Genomic DNA, 18,282 nt, shown 5'->3' on the forward strand with positions numbered 1-18,282 from the left:
GATGCCTGACACTGCAACTTGCAGCCAAAAGCTACATGTCACAATCATGTCATATCATAGTTACTGTAATTATCAGTTTTCCACTTGTAAACGGCGATCATGTCAACACAGCAGTGGCATAAAAAAGAATATTTGGGCAAATGTCTGTGCTGACCATTAATGACACTGATGAGCTTGTGTGGTACATTCTTGAAGAGGTAAGTGCAGAGCCCAAGACATGACATCTGGGGGGGGGGAAATGTAGCAGATATTTGGCCAACATGACATCTCCCACCATCTTTAAAACATAGTCATAGTTTCCTCCACATACTGAGACCTTGTTGGACACCTCTCCTTAACTCTTGTTACACTTCTGCCATGACGTTTCCTTCCCTGATTGCTACAACATTCACACTGTGCATGTGCACTTCCATGTCACATAGTTCTTGTTCACGTTAAAAAGCTCCCACCAAAGCAGGATTCATGTGTATGGGTATTGACTACTCAGCCTGGGTGGGAAGGCCCGCCCGAAGCCAGTTGATTGACAGCTTGGCCCGTCAAGGAATAAGAAAAGCAATAGGGAAAACAAATAGGGTCCATAACAAAGATCAGCCATTACAAGCTGCGTCAATGGAATCAAATGGTATAGTCTCCTAAGTGGGCTTGGTCAGCTGGTATGAAATGTGACAGTAGCAGTGCAGTAGCTAATTACTTGCAAATCTGCATCCTTTGGACAAGAAAAGACAGTTTTCAGTTTTAACTTTTAATTTATGGTTTCACATATAAATCCCTTTAAATTTCTGTTTACCTGGTTGGAAAGCAACATCGGCAGCATGGCAGTGAAACCAGACCAGAGGAGGGGAGAGGAGGAAGAGGAGACATGACGTTGCCAGAGAGTGTCGTGCTGAAACACAGACATGTCTCAAACAAAGTTCATTTTCTCTTGCTTGGTCTGTCCGGCCTCTGGGGTGAAAGAATCTGTCATAATCTGTGCTCACCTTCACTTCTCCCAGTGGAGTGAATAGAAAGGAAGAGGCAAGGCAGTCAAGAAACCCACCTGACACAGATACAGGAAATTATTCTAAGTGTGCCATCTGCTTTGTCAACTGTCTCTGCGGAAAAGCAAATGCAATAGGAAAAATAGAAGGAATTAAAATACATAAATGACAGTATATAAAATAACTGCTTTTAAAAATGTACAGAAATTCATATGCAAAATGAAATGAAAAAATAGATAAATGTATATTCTTAAATATATGAATTAATATATACAGAATAATATAATTATTCCTTTATATTTTCCCTTCTATTTATTCTATCTATTTATTTTTACAAATGTATTATTTTTTTATGGCACCGCAATAACTCTATAATTGTATAGTATTCAAAGAGAGGAGCATGACAAGGATGAAGGTTGGGCATAAAGGTTTCACGAATAAGCATGCTATTGGTAGATGTGAACATAGCAGACTACAGGAAACGGTAGAGCATGTTTTTTTATACTGTCCTAGATATCAACAAAAGAGACAGATACTTGAATTTGCACTCCAAAGGAATTATTTTCCCTTGATGTAGGATACAGGGCTATTTTCAGATTTTCAGAAAACACAGGAATTATTAGGAGAGTTTTATAATAGTCACATCTATTCTCCAATCCAGAAGACGGCGGTAAGGCACCTAAAAGCTAAGAAGAAGACGAAAAGGAAGAAGAAGAAGAAAAAGAAGCAGAAGAAGAAGAAGAAGAAGAAGAAGAAGAAATAGTAGAAGAAGAAGAAGTACCGTAGTCCGGACGCCTGGCTCGTCATTAAGACGAAAACTACTTCCAGGTCAAGAAACTACGCTGGTGCCCACGTGAACTATCAAAGTGTACAAAGTTAGTAAACCGCTCATCGACTTTGTGTGTCATGATACGTTGTGCAATTATGATAAAGTAGTCTCACTGTCTGGCTTACCGACTAATTTGTCACTTCATCGACTTTACCTTTTAGCTGCTATTTAGCTGCTGTTAGCTAGCTAGCATGTTTTACCAAGAGAGTGCTAGGAATACACTTGGTCTGGTCATCCAAAAGTGTTGTTTAGCCCTGTTGTCACATTATATTTTTTTAACGTTACATATTAATTTGTTTTTTCAATCTTAACATATCTGATGTTTTAGCAAGGCTGTATCTCAACATGTCTTGATTATAGTGTAGGTGCTCTGGGAGTGTGAGCTGACATCAACATTTGGACTGAAATCATGTTCATTTTATGTTTCCGACAGAATCTGATGAGGACGTGATCTTTATTTCCACAAAGACTGCACATAAATCCCAAGAGATTACTATTGACCATGTAGTGATTTGCCAAATCACACTGTTTATCCTCTGAACTCTAATAATATGTGCTAACCAGTTAACACTGCCAGGCAGAAGGGTAATCCAGGGCTAAAAGCCTTGTTGTAGGACAAATTACACATGCACCCAGTGTTTTTGATACATATCCATAACCAAATTCAATTTGCCACAATTCTTTGTTGCCGGAAAGCAAAGCAACTAGACCTGCAAAGAGACATTGATCAAGAGTCCCTTCCCACTCAGCCAGTCAAACCCTGGGTTAGTGTACTGCTCTGTTAGTCACACTTGCACATACACACTCAGTCCATGTACCTGGTATTGCTGTTTAATCTTGGAGAAAGGCCATATCTTGTAGTAATTGTATTTCTCTTACCAGACAAGCCAGAGGTCTGTTGTGGTGGAGAAGCCAGTGAAAATGACGATGGAGGAAGACAAGAGAGAGGAGAATCATATAAAGAAGAAGAAACACAAGAAAGGACAAGCTGCTGTGCCTGAAAACGAAAACTGTACTGTTGATGATGGGAGCCTAGCAGAGGTGAAAAAAGAAAAGAAGAAAAGAAAAACAGTTGAGACAGTAGTTACAGATGAGGAGCTGTTGGATGGAGGCAGTGAAAAGAAGGAGAAGAAGAAAAAGAAGAGGAAAATTGTTAATGAATCAGTGAATGATGCCAATGGTTCTGATGTCATGGAGTCAGCACAAGATGAAGGAGTCAGCAAAAAGAAGAAGAAGAAGAAGAAGCAGCAGCAGCAGCAGCTGGCTGATGATATGAATCAAGTAGAAATTGCACAGAGTTTAGTCAAAGAAGAAATTAAAAAGAAACAAAGGAAAGAGAAGAAAGTAAAAAATAAGAGTGTACAAATTAATACTGAAAATGTAAAGATGGAGGAAGAAGAGGAAGAAGAAGAACAGCAAGCTGTAAAGGATAAAGTACCAAAGAAAGCCAAGAAGGCAAAAAACAATATTTTAGCTGTAAACACAGAGGTGACCGAGGAGCAAAGTAAAGAAAAGAAAAAGAAGACAAAGAAATCCATTGTGGAAGAAACAATTGTAGATATAGATGGGATAACTAAAACCAAAAAGAAACTTAAGGTGGGTGAGAATGGAGTGAAGTTAGAAACACCAGAGGGTGAAACTGAGGTTGAGGAGGTAAAAATGAAAAAGAAGACAAAGAAAGAGGTGAAAAGTAAAGAAGAAAATGGAGTAGAAACATTTGAGGACAAAGAAAACAACAAAAGGAGCAAAGCAGCTTCAAGCAAAAAGTTGAACAAGGACAATATGCAGAAAGAGAGTGAGATTGTTATCACAGAGGAAGGAAAGACGGAGCAAAGGAAAAAAGGAAAAAAAGAAAAGGGTAGAAAAGCTTCAGTGGAGGTCAGCGAGGTAGAGGAGACAGAGCCAAAGAAAAAGAAGAGGAAAAAGGAAAGCCCACAAAGAGAGGATGAGCCATTATTAATGAAATGTCAAGAAAATGATGAGGATGGGCAAAGTAGGGAAACAGTGGCAGGTGACACAACCAGCAAGAAAAGCAAAAAGAAATGCAGCTCTGTCCAGGTGACACAGGTGGAGAATGACGATGGAGTTGAAAGAGGTGCAAAGAAGAAGAAGAGAAAGATCAAAGAAGAGGTGGAAGACCAGCAGGTGAGTGTTTATTGTGAAAGGTTATCGACACTAAACAGATTTTATTTTTTCTTTTATTTCTGCACTGGTAGTGAACTGCATTTGTGTTTCATTGTCTTTCAGGAGTCTCCCCAAGTGGACGTGGTGTTTCTGTCAGAGAAGAGTGGAAACACTGATGAGATCAACATCAACCAGGTAAACAGGGCTCTCATTATCTGTACATCACTGTGTTAGGTGTGACATTTATTGTTGTATAAACCTGGGTAGGTAAAAAAAAAAAAAAAATCCGCCTACCTCGCCTTTTAAAATTCACTCATTAACAAATTATATCTCATTTGTTTAATCCACCTGAGATAATCGTCTCCTGATTGTAGTTTTGTATTTACCAAACGATATGAGCGTGACGTCGATCTTCTCATCTCACTCTCAGCAAGAAAGTGAATGAGATTCAACATTCAAGTTTTTAAATATTTTTGTTGATGGTATTTTTAGATTATTTTTAGATAGCAGTTTCACTTTTCTCCTAAATAACATTGTAAATTGCATTGCGAGATGTGTTTTTGTCTGTCGTAGGAGAGAAGACAGGCTCTACAACTGGAGATTGACAAGGCCTCCCAACCTGAAAAATCAGCCAAACCTCTGGTCAGTATCTGTATCCGTCCTGGAAAGAGAATAAAAAGATATTCCGCTTTCACGGAAGTCGGGGGGGGCTTCTAAGAGACCGATTTTAAAGAAAAAATAGACTAAATTGATGCAGCAGGGGCAGCGATATCCTTACTTTTAATCCATAGAATGAGTCAAGCTTCAAAAAGTGCTTGGACCATCATTTCCCATAATGCAACTCTGGTATTTTTCATTAGACTCTAAGTTCCTCTAGAGACACAGAAGACATAATACATATGTTTCCTCAGGCTGTGTTGTACTTCTCATAACAAGGAAACTGAGCTTCCTCTGAACACACTGTAGTTTCTAATAACTACTACAACTAGTCTCTAATATTTGTCCCCATCGTCTGTGTTCCTCAGGGTTTGGGTCAGTGGAGCACCGCCCAGTTCGACAGCTCTCAACAGCAGCAGAAGTTCTTACGCTTGATGGGCGGCTTCAAAAAGGGTTTCCAGCCGGCTGAAGCAGGCGCCGGACAAACAAATATGGCAATGGGGAAAAACGCACAGCAGCAGTTACAGCAAGGGCTTATGGGAGAGTTCGAGCGCGCTCACTCGCGCAGAATGGACTTCAGTAACAGGGGGGCAGGTCTTGGGTTTTCTGCACCATCCAATAAGAAGTTCTCTATCGACATTAATGCAAGTCGATCTGTCCGCTTTGACAATTGATCAGTGTGATCAATGGGTTTTTTTTGTATGTGTAGTTTTAATCATTCATTAATCATTCACTGAGCTTTTTGCTCAGCTTCACTGAATGAACTTGTATATAAAGCTAATAATGAACACACAATACAAAAGCTCTTTGTACATATTGTGTATTAAACAACATCCTGCTTGAGGAGCTGGACTGTTTTTAGATAAAAGCTCGTAACTGAGAACCAGTTACTCTGTAGAGTTTGCTGTGATTTCAAATGGGTCACTGTTAACATTGTGATTGTGTGAAAAAGTTGTTTATATTTAACTTTTCTCTGTTGAAGATGTTCCAGACTAAGAATTTGCCCTTTAATTACTTTTATTCTAATAATGGCAAAAAGTGACTAAAAACGTAATACACATTGTTAGATCACACAGATTCCATCCCTACTGTTACACATCTAAAAGCCTAGTGTTTATATGACAGGAACAATAGAGAGGATGTTCAGCAATGTGTTAGAGAGAAAGAATGCTTGCAGTGTTTATGTTTGAGGTCATTGTCCTGCTAGTTGAGTAGATGTGCAGCTGTGTGCACACTGCTGCGGACAATGGACCGCCAAAAATCACTTGTTACCTTCTTTCATTACTGAATACAAAATAACTTGAATCAGTCCTGCTAAAGAAGGAAACTTGTGTTAGCGGTTTCTGATAGTCATTTTATTTCAATCTTGCACATGACATCTGCTGTAAAGTCAAGAGAGAACAAGGAAAGACAAAGTCACTTTAAAGATAAAGTGGAAACATTTCTGCTTGTTATCAGCTCATTTAGTTTTATGTGCTGGAAAACAAAAAATATTTGACTATCATATGATGTGGTACTTCAGTATTCCGTTCTTGGTAGCTGTGTTGTAAGTCTGAACATTAGGCTCTCAATCACATTCATTTTCCATCACTTGACTTGAAAATAGAAAAGTTGGAAAGGTGTAGGGAAAAATGAGCCTCAATAGATTAAGATGTCTTTAAACCAATGTTTGTGTCACTTTTACAGACAAGATATTAAAAAGTCAGCCATACATCATGAAAAGTTTCAAAGTGCAGCGCTCACTATGCAGCTTCTGTGGTCAGATCCTCATTTCAGACCAAATGCAGCCACTGCCCTTCGCAATGATCTCTGCTGACAAAACAGTGTTCATCTTAATCTTTCCATGAGATGTAGTCTGAATCTTGTCTCATCCAAATCTTACAATTATTCACCCAGCCACATGCATCATCCTCCCAGTGACCTGCTGATCTAAACTTTACTGTAATACTTTCTAGCAAAGTGCCTTTCGTCTCTAGTTGCAAAATCCTGATGCTTTTAGCTTCTCAGCATAGTGGTCACTTTGAAAGTTTGGCAGCTGCGATGTACCCCCTTCGAAATAGTTAAAAATGTCTTAACAACAGTCGCTACACTGTTCAGAATATGTCCTGACAGGTTTGCAGATCGGTCTGCTTCAGTGTTTTCAAGCTGGCACAGTCAAATGATGACACAATGTGCAGAGAGAAAGCTATTCAAAAAACACTTATAAAAAAAAAAAAAAAGACATGAAACCAGAAGTAGCCAACAAATTGCACGTCGTCTAGTCTCTCAGAAAAAACATCTGAAACAGAGCTGAGAGGCTACTTGACGACAGTGAGTGAAGGAGGGAGGGGAAGCTGTGTGTTCCTTGTGGAAGAGGGAAGTTTCAGGGCTCTCATGCCTGTAGATACTCCGGCTGCACTCGCGCAACTTTGCGGAACTCTTTGGTGTGAGTCCGCGGGCACTGCATCTCACACCAGCTGATGGGAACCATCTGGGCACCTGGTTCACCAAAGAAATTATGGAAAAGATGTGAGAAAATACAGACAAAACCAAAACCAGTCAACATATTGTCACATTATTAGCAACACAAATATAAATTTAAAAGCATCAAGAGTAATTCGAAACTACCAAGTATAAAATAAATGAGGTGCCTGGTACGTGGTTTGTGTTTGTTACAGTACATGGAAGAAATTCTTAAAAACTACATTACTTTTTTAAAAATTTAAACAAGATTTGAGCCTTACAAAGTACAGATTGAGACTTATGTCTTCTTACTGTAAATACAGCTGAGTTACATCCATCAGATGTATTTAAAATAAGAGGAGCATAAACCTGACTCACTACAAGGAGTAAAAATCTGGACGCAAATTGCAGCTCACGCCTCTCCCTTTGCACCCTCCAAAGGATGTGCGCCTCAGTTTTAAAACCTCTGATAGACAGCAGGTGCTCATCATGCAGGAGGGGTGGGGGTACATTTCAGTAATCATTTTTTGAGTTTCACCACTTCCACTGCTCTCAGGTTGAAAACACTTAAACTCTGTTTTTGTCTCTGTCAGTTACATTAAGATGCTTGGAACACAGATTAATAAATCAAATATTAAAAGATTTGCACTTTTTGAAACTGAAATAGCAACCATGCTACAGCTAGACAAACAGCACTCACTATGAAAACGACCAAGTGACAATAACTGTCTTGACAGTTACTCCTGCACCACCTTGTGTTCCAACAGGATACTATTTGTGTGGGTAGGTTTGTGCTGGAATCCTCCTGTGTTGACGTTTTGAATATATAAAAAAAAAAAAAAGACAGATTGTTAAATTGAGCATCAATAGTTACCTGCTTCACTGTGTGCCACCACGACTCCCAGCTCATTCTCTGCTGTTGTCAACAGGTAGTTAGACTGAACGTCACCAAGAGAAATCTGGCATCAGATGTCAAGGATCAGCAGCACAAAGACAAACAACATACACCAAGACGAAAGATAATGAGGCAGCATGTTCTTTGAATTCACTAACAGTAAATATCCAGAGGCAGCTGCAATGGATTAAAAAGTAACGTGAAGATGTGCATCTGTCCAGCATCAAACCACTTTTAATAAAGGTCTTTGATTGAAGGGCAGGTGAAGGATACCACTTTCGCCAAGACGATGTCACCAGGTCTGAAGCTTTTGTATGTCTCCACCTGGAACAATAAAGAGAAGGATTTACACCAAGTTTGTCATGTCGGTCTCAGAAATCAACAGGAGCTGCATACATAGCCGATGAGGAGATTACTCATTCCAACACACCTTGTCTTTCTCTGTTGCCCGCACATCTTCTTTTCTGTAGAGTCAAAGTGAGCTCAGTTTTATGAAGGAATCAACTGGAGACCAAACACTATTGCTGCATTATGGAATCAGTTCTGGGGTTACCTGATAGTCCCTCTGAAGCGGTCCTTCAGCGGCGTGGAGCCTACATAAAGGATGTGGACCTTGGCGAACCTGGGGTTGATGCTGGTCACCTGTCCAATCAAAGAAAGGCAAGGCTCATGACAAACCACCTCTTTAATAAACAAAGCTATATCTAAACTGTGCAAGATCACCTAAACAGATAAAACAATTACACAAAAAAAGCATCCGATTCCTTTGCATACCTTACAGGTGACTATTGCTCCTACATCTGGCAGTAGTTGTGTTTCTGTTTCCCTCACCACTGAGATCACAGGTAACTACAAAGAGACAAAAATCATGCACATTAATGCACATACAGGTCACGCAAAACCCGACCAGTTTTTATAACTCCAGTTTAAAAACAGCCTGAAGAAAAGACCTCTCAAACAAAATGTGGTGCATATTTCATCACAGACGCTGAACAAACCTATTTTTGCTTCAGTCACATTGACAAAGGTTTGCGCAATACCTTTACTCAGGCACTCCCACATCACATGCCTGATTGCTTCTGCAGCTTTCACCACCTCTCTCCTACACACACCCGCCACACCCCTCACCTCCTCGCCCTCGTTTTTCTTGAGCACGTAGCCTGCTAGTGAGGAGTATATGTAGCCGTGCCGCAGATATACTCCTGTGCCTGGAATACAGTCGTCTATGCTGCATAGTTTGTCACCTGAGTACAAAGAAGAGGAGGAAGACAGAGGTAGTGTCAGTGGAGGACACACAAGAGAGGGCTGTTAGTGTGTTGGAGAAAAAATTGTACTCTTACACACTACATGTCTGTGTTTTATAGGAGGAGGTGGACCATATCTGCTAACATCAGAATAAAATAATATAAAGAATACAATTTTGTGAGATAAAACATTAACCTCTGAAGTAAAAGAGTTTAGAGAGACACAAAGCCAATGCCATTTTTAATGAGTGCGAATATTATTTAGGCCATAATCTGCTAACTGAATTGATAGCGAGACAAGTTATGTCAAAATCTTGGTGGATTACCATCTCAGCAAAACAATATCCTGACAATACACACTCCTATGCGCACACACGATATGATTTAGTTCATACAGCACCTTTTTCCAAACTAGCCCTTCATTTAAGCAGAACAACTCTTTCTCTGCAATAATTTCTCTCATCACTTTGAGCCATTTAACGTTGGCAATAACATGACATGAAATGCTGATTATGCACGATTTTTGAAACTATGTTTCCATGTAACTTTAACACATTAAGATGATAGCTATCGTGGCTCATACAGTTGCTAAGTATGAAACATTTTTGTTGACATTTCCCGCTGCCACCTTCACAGTTAAACAGAGTATTTCCCATGGGTGAGTCAAAACAGGTGAGAGAAGGAATGCTGCTGTACTGCCCGAGGCGATGGGCAGGGCTGCAGAGGAAACCTGCCGTAGAAAGTAAAAGTCAGCAACTCACAGGTACAGTAATTACTCTCGTTTGTCGTAAAACAACGGCAGACAATTGCCCAGAACACACCTCCTCCGTTTGATATTCACCTGGATACAACTAGTGCGAAATTAAAAAGTTACGTTAACACTCCTAGAAGCCGAAGCCAAACCCAAAGCCCAAGCCCACCCCACGCGTGGCAGCTGGAAATAATTAACAGGATTTTCCGCTGTCAGACCGCAGTTTAACTGTATTTCCCAGGACCGCGGCGGTGTCTACAGAGAACAACATGAGTAGAAAATACCGAAACGCTCTGGAGTGTGGTGTAACCACATACCAGGCACTAGTAATGACAAAATGTAGGAGACTTACCTGGAACACACAGCTTCATGGGCGACATGTTTTCGAGAAGAGCAGATTGTCAGCCGATTGGCTGTGACGTAAGGCTTGAGTCGATTCTGATTGGACGATCTCACGCTGAGCGGAAAGAGAACGAGGACGGCTCGGTCCGCCATCTTTGTTGAGGCACACATGGGCTCATGCCATGCACATGAACAACGCTGCGATAAAGCAACATGGCATAAACATTCACACACTATTTAACACGTGCAGTTTCTTACGTTTACTTAAACTACTTATACTACTTTTACAACGGGTATAAAGAATATTAGAAAAATAAGAAAACTTTAAGTAAGTACAAGTAATTCACGTTTTACACATGAATACTTTAAAATCATGTCAAAATAAATGATCAACTATGGATAATAAGGACTCATTAAGTGTATTCAGTGTGAATTTGATTAAGCATTTAAAAATATAAATTTTTAAATAAACCATAATTGTGGCATGTGCAAAGCCAGTATTTAATAACACCCCATTGCCACGTTAAGCATGGGAGTGGAATTATTGCACAGATAGAGGGAAGAATGGATTCCACTAGATATTAGGCAATTCTGAAGAAATGAAAATGACACAAGGCCGACTTCCACAAAAGAGACAATGATCCAAGGCATACCGGTACCTCCAAATCCACCATGAACAACTTCAAGAAACAGGCCCTCACAGTTGCTTGTCTTAGATATCACTGAAAATCTATGGGTAGATCTTAAACATGCTGTGTGTGCAAGACAGCATAAATGTATCTTGAAGTGTGTTCTGCAGGGATAGTGGGTAAAGATTCCTAAATCAAGAAGACTCTTAGCTGCTACAAAAAGTGTTTGTAATTTGTGATCTCTGCCAAAGGGGAGATTACTACGTACTGACTGAGTAGGGTGCCCAAATGTTTGCACATGCCACAATTGCTGTCCAATTTTTTAAGATCATGAAAATAAAAAGTAACAGTGCATTAACATTTGGAGAAAAGCTGAGTTTTAACTGCCTGTTTGCTGCGGTCTCCAGGGTATGCTACTTCAAAAGTCATCAAAACATGTGATTTGCCCAGGGATGCTCAAACTTTTGCATGCAATGTCTAAAAGGCTTTGGCCCTTTCTAAGACCAGTGTGGGAAAATACTGCAGAAGAATGTAGTTTCCTTTTAAAACTGAGACTGGACCTGATTTCTCCATAACCACATGATTCATAAGGACAGAGACAGAGACAGTTTTGTTGGAAAAAGATGCCAGACACTGATTTCATCACGTAATGGCTCACAATATTTATTCTTTTTCTCACAATGCCACAGCAAACAGAATTCAGCAGTGCAGAGCATTTCAACTTGCCCCTTTGACAAACGCCAGTGTTACTTTATAGGTTATACTGTTCCCACTGAGCTTCACCTACACGGACTGTAAATAGAAATGAATACTTGGGATGACTCCGCAGGGTTAGTCTATGTTTGATCCTATTCACTGGTCCCTAATTTGCAATTTTTGGTCAGTGCTTAAACCGCATTACAGCTGATATCCTTAGTCTAATAATGAAGTGTGTTTCAGTATGTCAGAAAGTAAAGACCAATCAAATCAAACACCAGATTGTATGTTAGTGCAAAAGATGGGTATTATTACAATAAAGTGCACATTGTGTTTGCGCAAGTCTGTGATGAGACAAACAGTAAATGACCTTGTTTAAACTTGATAACTGAATAGCAAATGATTGATCTGTACTCTAGTACCCTGAGAGACGATGAGTCTATTTCTTGGCTTTGCCCTGAGCAGCCACAGCTTCCATGGCCTTCTTGACTGTCTCCTCGTCTCCCAGGAACTGCATGGGTCCGAGAGGCTTCAGGTTCTTGTCCAGCTCATAGACAATGGGGATGCCTGTGGGCAGGTTCAGCTCCATGATGGCCTCCTCTGACATCCCTGGGAAACAATGACAGACATGCAGAGCTTACAGCCCATTTGTGTGAACATGCTTTTCATGCATCTGTATGTTGAAGCAGAGGGACATCACCTCAGGTGGGCGACAGTTGATGCAAGCTCGGCATGATGGCAAAGATTTTTTACTCAAGTTAAATAAGCCCTCAAAGCTCAATTATGATCACATATATGTCACAGAGAAGTTACTATGAATATTTTCAAGCTATCTAATATAACTTCAGCAGTCATTCATTTGAGCACCGTTGTACAGTCACACCCCGTCCACACATTCTTATCATTTCCCTTTTCCCTCCAGCTATAAAAAAATCAGTCACATTACACTTTTGCCCATTGAATATTCATTTTGTGTCTCCTGTTGAGTTCATTTGAAACAACTGATCAACCTAGCCAGAGTTCACCTTTGTTCCTTTGCAAATAAGCCAATGGGAGGAGTGAGTTTGTAAATGGAAAAGTCATTATTCTAGTGCCATGTCATCATTTGCAGTCTATGATTGCTCCGCTAATTATTTATTTTTAATCAAAACTGAGAACATGACATTACATCCTGTTTCAGGAAATTATACCGGAGAGAGGGTTAATGTGAATGTGGGATTTTCAACACTTGAACCAGATAATGAGCTTTGAAAAAATGCATAAAATAAATTCAGAAACTGTAATCAATTCATGTGATTTTGTGATTTAATTAAAAGGAAACTCCTTGATTCACAGTTGAGTAATACTAAAGTTATCAATAAATGATCATAGGGGAGGAATATTTCTGCCACTGGGCATCGTCTCATACATCTCCACTCTGTCTCTTACCCTCGAGATGCTTGACGATGCCCCGGAGACTGTTGCCATGGGCAGCAATCAGCACCCTCTTTCCCTCTTTGATCTGTGGAACGATCTCTTCGTTCCAGAAAGGCAGTGCCCTGGCGATGGTGTCTTTGAGACTCTCACAGGAGGGAAGCTGGTCCTCCGTCAGGTCAGAATAACGCCGGTCCTACAACAGAAGACAGGGTTAATGTTGTCACGTGTTGTGACCACGTGGGCTTGCACTGATGTAATACAAGTGTCTACATTTGTAAGCAAGAAAGGGGTTGTGCTGTTTTTACCTTGCTTATGGTCTGATAGAAGTCATGCTCCTCTTCCATGGCTGGGGGAGGAATGTCAAAAGAGCGCCTCCAGATCTTCACCTGGGCTTCTCCATGTTTGGCTGCTGTTTCAGCCTTGTTAAGCCCAGTCAGACCCCCGTAGTGACGCTCATTCAGGCGCCAGGTCCGGTGGACGGGCACCCACATCTGGTCGATGCCGTCCAGAACAAACCACAGGGTCCTGATGGCCCTCTTCAGGACAGAGGTGTAGCAAATATCAAATTCATAGCCAGCATCTGTGGGGAATAAGAGAGAGGACATGAAAAAGATGGTAAATGCAAATGTGTATTGGCACCTCAGACAAAGGGAGTGGTTTCACTAAAATGTAACTGCAGAGGCGCATACAAAACTCGAGAGGAAAAAACTATTATTCTACCGGCATTTCACTTAACCCAGTGGCAACCCTCTTTCTTTATTCTCTAATAATAACATTTATACTCCTGCTTTTGCTTCGTCAGTGGCAGTGCAGATGACAGGACACAGGCAGGCTGTGGACACTGCAGATTCTGCCTGCAGAGGATTGCTGGGTCAGAGAAAACCTACAGGAATGTGCGCGTGTGTGTGCTGCACAGAGAGAAATAAACCAAATGAAGTGAGGGACTGAGAGGAGGTTTATAAAACTGTCATCAGCAGTCTGGCCTTATTCTTTCTTACATCTGACTAACATGTATTCATCATTTTTTTAAACGTTAAAGCACTGGAATTTTGTATCTCTGCTATTAATACTTCTTTTTGTTATTTATTTTCTCACTTGCAAATGAGATCTCATCCTCAATGTGACTCTCGGAATAAATTAAGTATATAAATTAACTTTTATTTTAATATTATAAAGAGAATGTCTAGACCTGCTCTATTTGAAAAGTGGCTTGAGAAAACCTCTGTTGTGAATTGGCGCTATAGAAATAAGAATGGACATTTATTTCAAGCAATACAGTAGTACTTTAGGCAGGTTTACAGTAGTATACCTTAATAAAATGCTCACCGATGTTTAAGTGAAAATGCCCCACTTTCCAATAAACTAACTGGCATCATGACTCATCTCTGTTATTGAAGCTGTATTCACAAATTCACTACACAATACAGTTTATATCATTAATCCAAAAACGATTTAGGATTATTCCACTCTCTTGGAAATGGCAGGTAATGAAAACCTAAACATAACACTGATGATTACACCCAGACTGTGTGTGATCGTGTGTGGGAGGAAAAGGGTCCAGCAGGGAGACTGTGATGACACGTCTGATCGAGCCTTTTGCAGCATGTCCTACAAACGCATGAATACATTAATTCTTCGATTTCAAAGACGAACAGCAGCCGTCTAGCCGAATAAACACGATGACGGAGTCACTCCCATGCCTGCTGCTGGCCTGTCTTGTGTCGCAGTGTGCCTACTACCTGTTTCCCCATCCGGCAGAGTTGCATAAGATCTGGCTTGCAGCGGCTTAATCCAAAGACCAAGAGAAAGCCCGATTAGGCCCCGTGACATCATCATCATCATCTGTTACCGTACCTTTCAGGGCCTGTCCTCCTCTCTTTGCCTCCTGCTCTCCGGTCTCACTCAGGTCCGCGTCGAACCAGCCGCAGAAGCGGTTCTCCTGGTTCCAGCAGCTCTCTCCATGTCGGATCAGGACCAGCTTGTAAGCAGCCATCCTCACACCGATGCCCTCTGCCGTGTATTTCCGGAAACTTTGGGGTACGTGACTCTTTCTCAAACGCGGCAGCAACGTCCGCAGACTTGTCCTGGCTTCGCCGACACCCAAAAGAGGGCTACAAAACAGCGAGCGCAGTATTTTTGGTGGTCTGGAGAGAAAGCGGTTCTGAAGCCGCAGTGACTCTGTGGAGTTGGCTGGTCCGGCTGAACTTGACAGATCTCACGACCCGAGCTCTCTTCCTCTCTTCCTGCTGGTTTCCACCAATGAGAAGGCGAGCCGTGCGCGCCGGGAGGAGGAGGGAGGCAGGATGATGCGCACAGCGGCACGTCTACACACCCAACCGTGCATCCTGCAGGCCAGACTGGCGGTAATGCATCATATGGAAAAACCAGAGAAATGTCTTCTGACACAGAAAACTATCATGAATGATCACCATAGTAGGTGGAAAAATAGCTTTATACACATCTTCAAGTAATAATCAGACACAAGAGAAGACCACAGACTGCTCACACAACAGCACATTTGCATTATTTACTTTATTTGACACATTATTACACATATAATGTCTGGTAGAAATGTGTAGTAGAAAAGCTGAACCTTGGACTATTAAGTGATTATTGATTGTCATTATTTCAATCTGGTAGTTAGGGTCAGAGACCTGAAAGACCTGACTTAGCTTTAAATTTGCAGTTTTCTCTTGAGAACTTATGAGGACCTCATGGACTTGAGTCATGACTTGGACTTCCCCAGTTATGACAGATACTGACTGTATTACTCAATGGATTTTCAAAATACAGAACGGTTACCCTGAGGCGTAGCAGTCTTGTTGTTAGAACGTCCTTCTACAGTCCATCATTCAAACCAGACTCTGCACAGTTGAAATGTTGCTAGAGCATGAGGCTAAATTCAGATAGCTCCATATGTTACCGCCCCTGACCTTTGACCTTCCATTGAAGAGGGGAAGAAATCAAAGTCTGCCATTCAGCATTTTCAGAGCAAAACATGTGTAAGGAGTTGGGAACATATGGCCCCAGAACATATCTGTTATCTAGGGTCTCACGTCATCCACTATTATTACTGAACAAAACAGATTAATACAATTTGTGGTTATGGACAAATTATGAAATTCATTGTGAAGTCGTCAAAAAAATTTAGTGTCATTTGTTCACTGGCAGGTTGCTCTGACATGACAGACTGAAGTTTTAAGATGTTTGTTTTTATTCCATTTTCACTTATTTAAACCTTACTCTTTACTATTTCTTTTAAATGAAAAAACACACAGTTAATGTGTGTCACTTTCATATTATTGGTCTCCTAAATCCTAATGTCGTGAAGGGTTATTGTAGTCCATACTTTTCTTATAAATAACCATATATATTTTCTCCTATTACAGGTTTCATGCTTATCACCATGGCAACATAGTTTTCGCAAAGTCTGAAATACTATATACAACAACTGCTACAATACAAATACACTGAAGATGGTAGCCCTACCAACTCATCAGTGGTATAATTAATATAATCAGAAAGCAACATGGAAAGGAAAGTCAAGAGAAAGTAATAGTGAGTAGAGAAAGTAATTCCCAGTGGCAACTAACGAAATAAACTATGTTAATACTGCTACTTACAGAACTTATGATTATGAATATAATCAGATCTGATCACAAAATGTTTATGACAAGTAGGTGCAAGTGTGAGATCAGACTGCTGATGATCCAGATGAGACATCCACATATATGTGGATGCAACTTGTGACTTTATCTAACATATCACTTTAATTCACCTGAAAATTACAGTTGTTTATTTCTGGTCAGTTATTTGCTGTCTGCATTGTTTTTTGCATTTGTACATGTGTATGTTCTAAATCTATGAGAAAATGCCTTTTGCTTTTTCATTTGTTTGTCTTGGACAAGCTAATGGGATGTCTCAGGACGGTTCAGTATACACGAAATGAGGCCATAACATTTGTACAATCCATTTGAAACAGCCTACATAAGGGCAGGTAAGTACAACAGAAAAACTATTATCTCTTTCTTTGCATCCTTTGTTTCCTTGGACTAGTCATATTCCTTTCTCCATTCCCTTGGTTTTTCAGTTTAACTCATCATCCTCACGTTTTGTGTCTGTATTCATTATACTATCAGTGTGATCATAATTTGTTGAAGTGTAAACTCTTAACCTGCAGCCTTGTCTGAGGAGCTAAAAGCAGGGCTCGTCCGGGATTTGAACCCGGGACCTCTCGCACCCTAAGCGAGAATCATACCCCTAGACCAACGAGCCTATGCATGACAGAGTGAACATCTGCATTTCTTTGTCCCAAAGACCTGCAATTGAACTCTTCAAACTGGTGATGTGGCAAGTTAGGGCTCCATATTTCATCTAGCTGAACAGCACCCTCTGGTGGTCTTACTATATTCATGTGATACAGTTGTTTGCAGTGTGCAGCCAGAAATATGCTTTCAAAACTAAAACGATATGAGTTAGGTGCTGTGACTTCTCTGTGATGCTTGATTTTATATTATTGTTTTTTATTGATTTTCCATAGGGAATGAGAAAAAAACATTCCCCCAACACACAACCATGAGGCATTGAAGAAAACTTCCAGTGCTTACAATTACAATGGATAATGCTGAAGTGACTGATATAGGCCACGTCCATATACACCATAAACATTTCCACATTTTTTTTTTTGCTAGTCATACTGACTGACTCCTTATCCTGCATCTTTCATCCAAGCTTCATCAAACCTGGTACATCATGTCTGAATGACCCCAAAAACTACCTATGTGTGATTCGAGAGATCATTTTTTCATGACAAGCTAGCAAACTTTTGTGGATGAATTAAACCGGCTAACTCTTGAACCAATTGCAACCAAATTAGGCTCTTGTGTACAAACTTGGAGCACAAATAAAACTTTCATTCAGTTTCATGCAGGTTCGCCACTATGGGGCGCTATAGTAAAAAGGAAATACTAAACCAAAATTGCTTAATAAAAATCACTGGTTCTGGTTTCACTTCTAAAATGTCAAGCTTGAGTAGACCATGTCAGAGACCTTGCAGGCTTGGTACAAATGGGTTATAGCAGCACTTTATTTTTCAGTAAGAGTAACTGCAAAAAAAAAAAGGAAAAAGAAATAGTAATCACAAAAAAAAAGAAAAATTGAAAAAAAGACACCTTTAATGGTTAATTTAACCACTGTGGATTTTATGACACTCAACTTTTGTAGACTGTGTGAGAGATGTGTATGACCAAAATTGCCACTATGTACATTCATATTGGTGAG

At 40.3% G+C, this 18,282-nt stretch overlaps 3 protein-coding genes and 1 non-coding gene across 6 annotated transcripts; 1 reads left to right on the top strand and 3 right to left on the bottom strand.

The window, feature by feature from the left end:
• Nucleotides 1-1,710: 1,710 nt before the first annotated feature.
• Nucleotides 1,711-5,430, top strand: knop1 (lysine-rich nucleolar protein 1). Of its 3 annotated transcripts, none has more exons than XM_023411852.2 (6): nucleotides 1,749-1,852; nucleotides 2,503-2,570; nucleotides 2,689-3,951; nucleotides 4,054-4,125; nucleotides 4,504-4,572; nucleotides 4,956-5,430. In XM_023411852.2, exons 3-6 carry the CDS (start codon nucleotides 2,728-2,730, stop codon nucleotides 5,259-5,261), a joined length of 1,671 nt encoding a protein of 556 aa, XP_023267620.1. In that variant the 5' UTR covers nucleotides 1,749-1,852; nucleotides 2,503-2,570; nucleotides 2,689-2,727; the 3' UTR covers nucleotides 5,262-5,430. The 3 variants fall into 3 exon arrangements, with proteins under 3 accessions (XP_087031619.1, XP_023267620.1, XP_087031620.1); XM_087175494.1 differs by lacking the exon at nucleotides 1,749-1,852 and adding an exon at nucleotides 1,892-2,308 and having other exon boundaries at nucleotides 2,500-2,570; XM_087175493.1 differs by lacking the exon at nucleotides 2,503-2,570 and having other exon boundaries at nucleotides 1,711-1,852.
• Nucleotides 5,431-5,927: 497 nt separating this feature from the next.
• Nucleotides 5,928-10,347, bottom strand: exosc1 (exosome component 1). The gene is made up of 8 exons (XM_023411853.2): nucleotides 10,272-10,347; nucleotides 9,053-9,168; nucleotides 8,699-8,773; nucleotides 8,478-8,566; nucleotides 8,355-8,388; nucleotides 8,198-8,248; nucleotides 7,904-7,988; nucleotides 5,928-7,065 (listed from the first exon to the last, which is right to left on the bottom strand). The coding sequence occupies exons 1-8, from the start codon at nucleotides 10,297-10,299 to the stop codon at nucleotides 6,959-6,961; spliced, it is 585 nt and encodes a 194-aa protein (XP_023267621.1). The 5' UTR covers nucleotides 10,300-10,347; the 3' UTR covers nucleotides 5,928-6,958.
• A 1,180-nt stretch (nucleotides 10,348-11,527) lies between these two features.
• On the bottom strand, nucleotides 11,528-15,251 carry pgam1b (phosphoglycerate mutase 1b). Its single transcript, XM_023411865.2, has 4 exons — nucleotides 14,857-15,251; nucleotides 13,308-13,582; nucleotides 13,015-13,195; nucleotides 11,528-12,195 (listed from the first exon to the last, which is right to left on the bottom strand). The coding sequence occupies exons 1-4, from the start codon at nucleotides 14,993-14,995 to the stop codon at nucleotides 12,026-12,028; spliced, it is 765 nt and encodes a 254-aa protein (XP_023267633.1). The 5' UTR covers nucleotides 14,996-15,251; the 3' UTR covers nucleotides 11,528-12,025.
• Nucleotides 15,252-17,205: 1,954 nt separating this feature from the next.
• On the bottom strand, nucleotides 17,206-17,277 carry trnap-agg (transfer RNA proline (anticodon AGG)). The gene has a single exon. It is a non-coding gene; the product is annotated as a tRNA-Pro (tRNA).
• Between the last annotated feature and the right edge of the window lie 1,005 nt (nucleotides 17,278-18,282).

This window comes from Seriola lalandi, unplaced genomic scaffold (assembly GCF_002814215.2).
Source record: "Seriola lalandi dorsalis isolate HSWRI2012SDOR001 ecotype SW California unplaced genomic scaffold, Sedor1 jcf7180002054471, whole genome shotgun sequence".
Taxonomy (NCBI): domain Eukaryota; kingdom Metazoa; phylum Chordata; class Actinopteri; order Carangiformes; family Carangidae; genus Seriola; species Seriola lalandi.

Bases quoted from the DNA above. Each gene is read 5' to 3' on its own strand.
- exosc1 (XM_023411853.2), bottom strand. From the start codon at position 10,299: ATGTCGCCCATGAAGCTGTGTGTTCCAG. The intron at 9,169-10,271 runs GTAAGTCTCCTA...CTTTGTACTCAG, and splicing joins CATGAAGCTGTGTGTTCCAG to GTGACAAACTATGCAGCATA. The intron at 8,249-8,354 runs GTGTGTTGGAAT...TTATTGTTCCAG, and splicing joins GGGCAACAGAGAAAGACAAG to GTGGAGACATACAAAAGCTT.
- knop1 (XM_087175494.1), top strand. From the start codon at position 2,227: ATGTTTCCGACAGAATCTGATGAGGACGTGATCTTTATTTCCACAAAG. The intron at 2,309-2,499 runs ATGTAGTGATTT...TTTGTTGCCGGA, and splicing joins CCAAGAGATTACTATTGACC to AAGCAAAGCAACTAGACCTG. The intron at 4,126-4,503 runs GTAAACAGGGCT...TGTCTGTCGTAG, and splicing joins ATGAGATCAACATCAACCAG to GAGAGAAGACAGGCTCTACA.
- pgam1b (XM_023411865.2), bottom strand. From the start codon at position 14,995: ATGGCTGCTTACAAGCTGGTCCTGATCCGACATGGAGAGAGCTGCTGG. The intron at 13,583-14,856 runs GTACGGTAACAG...TATTCCCCACAG, and splicing joins AGGAGGACAGGCCCTGAAAG to ATGCTGGCTATGAATTTGAT. The intron at 12,196-13,014 runs GTAAGAGACAGA...ATTGTTTCCCAG, and splicing joins CATCGTCAAGCATCTCGAGG to GGATGTCAGAGGAGGCCATC.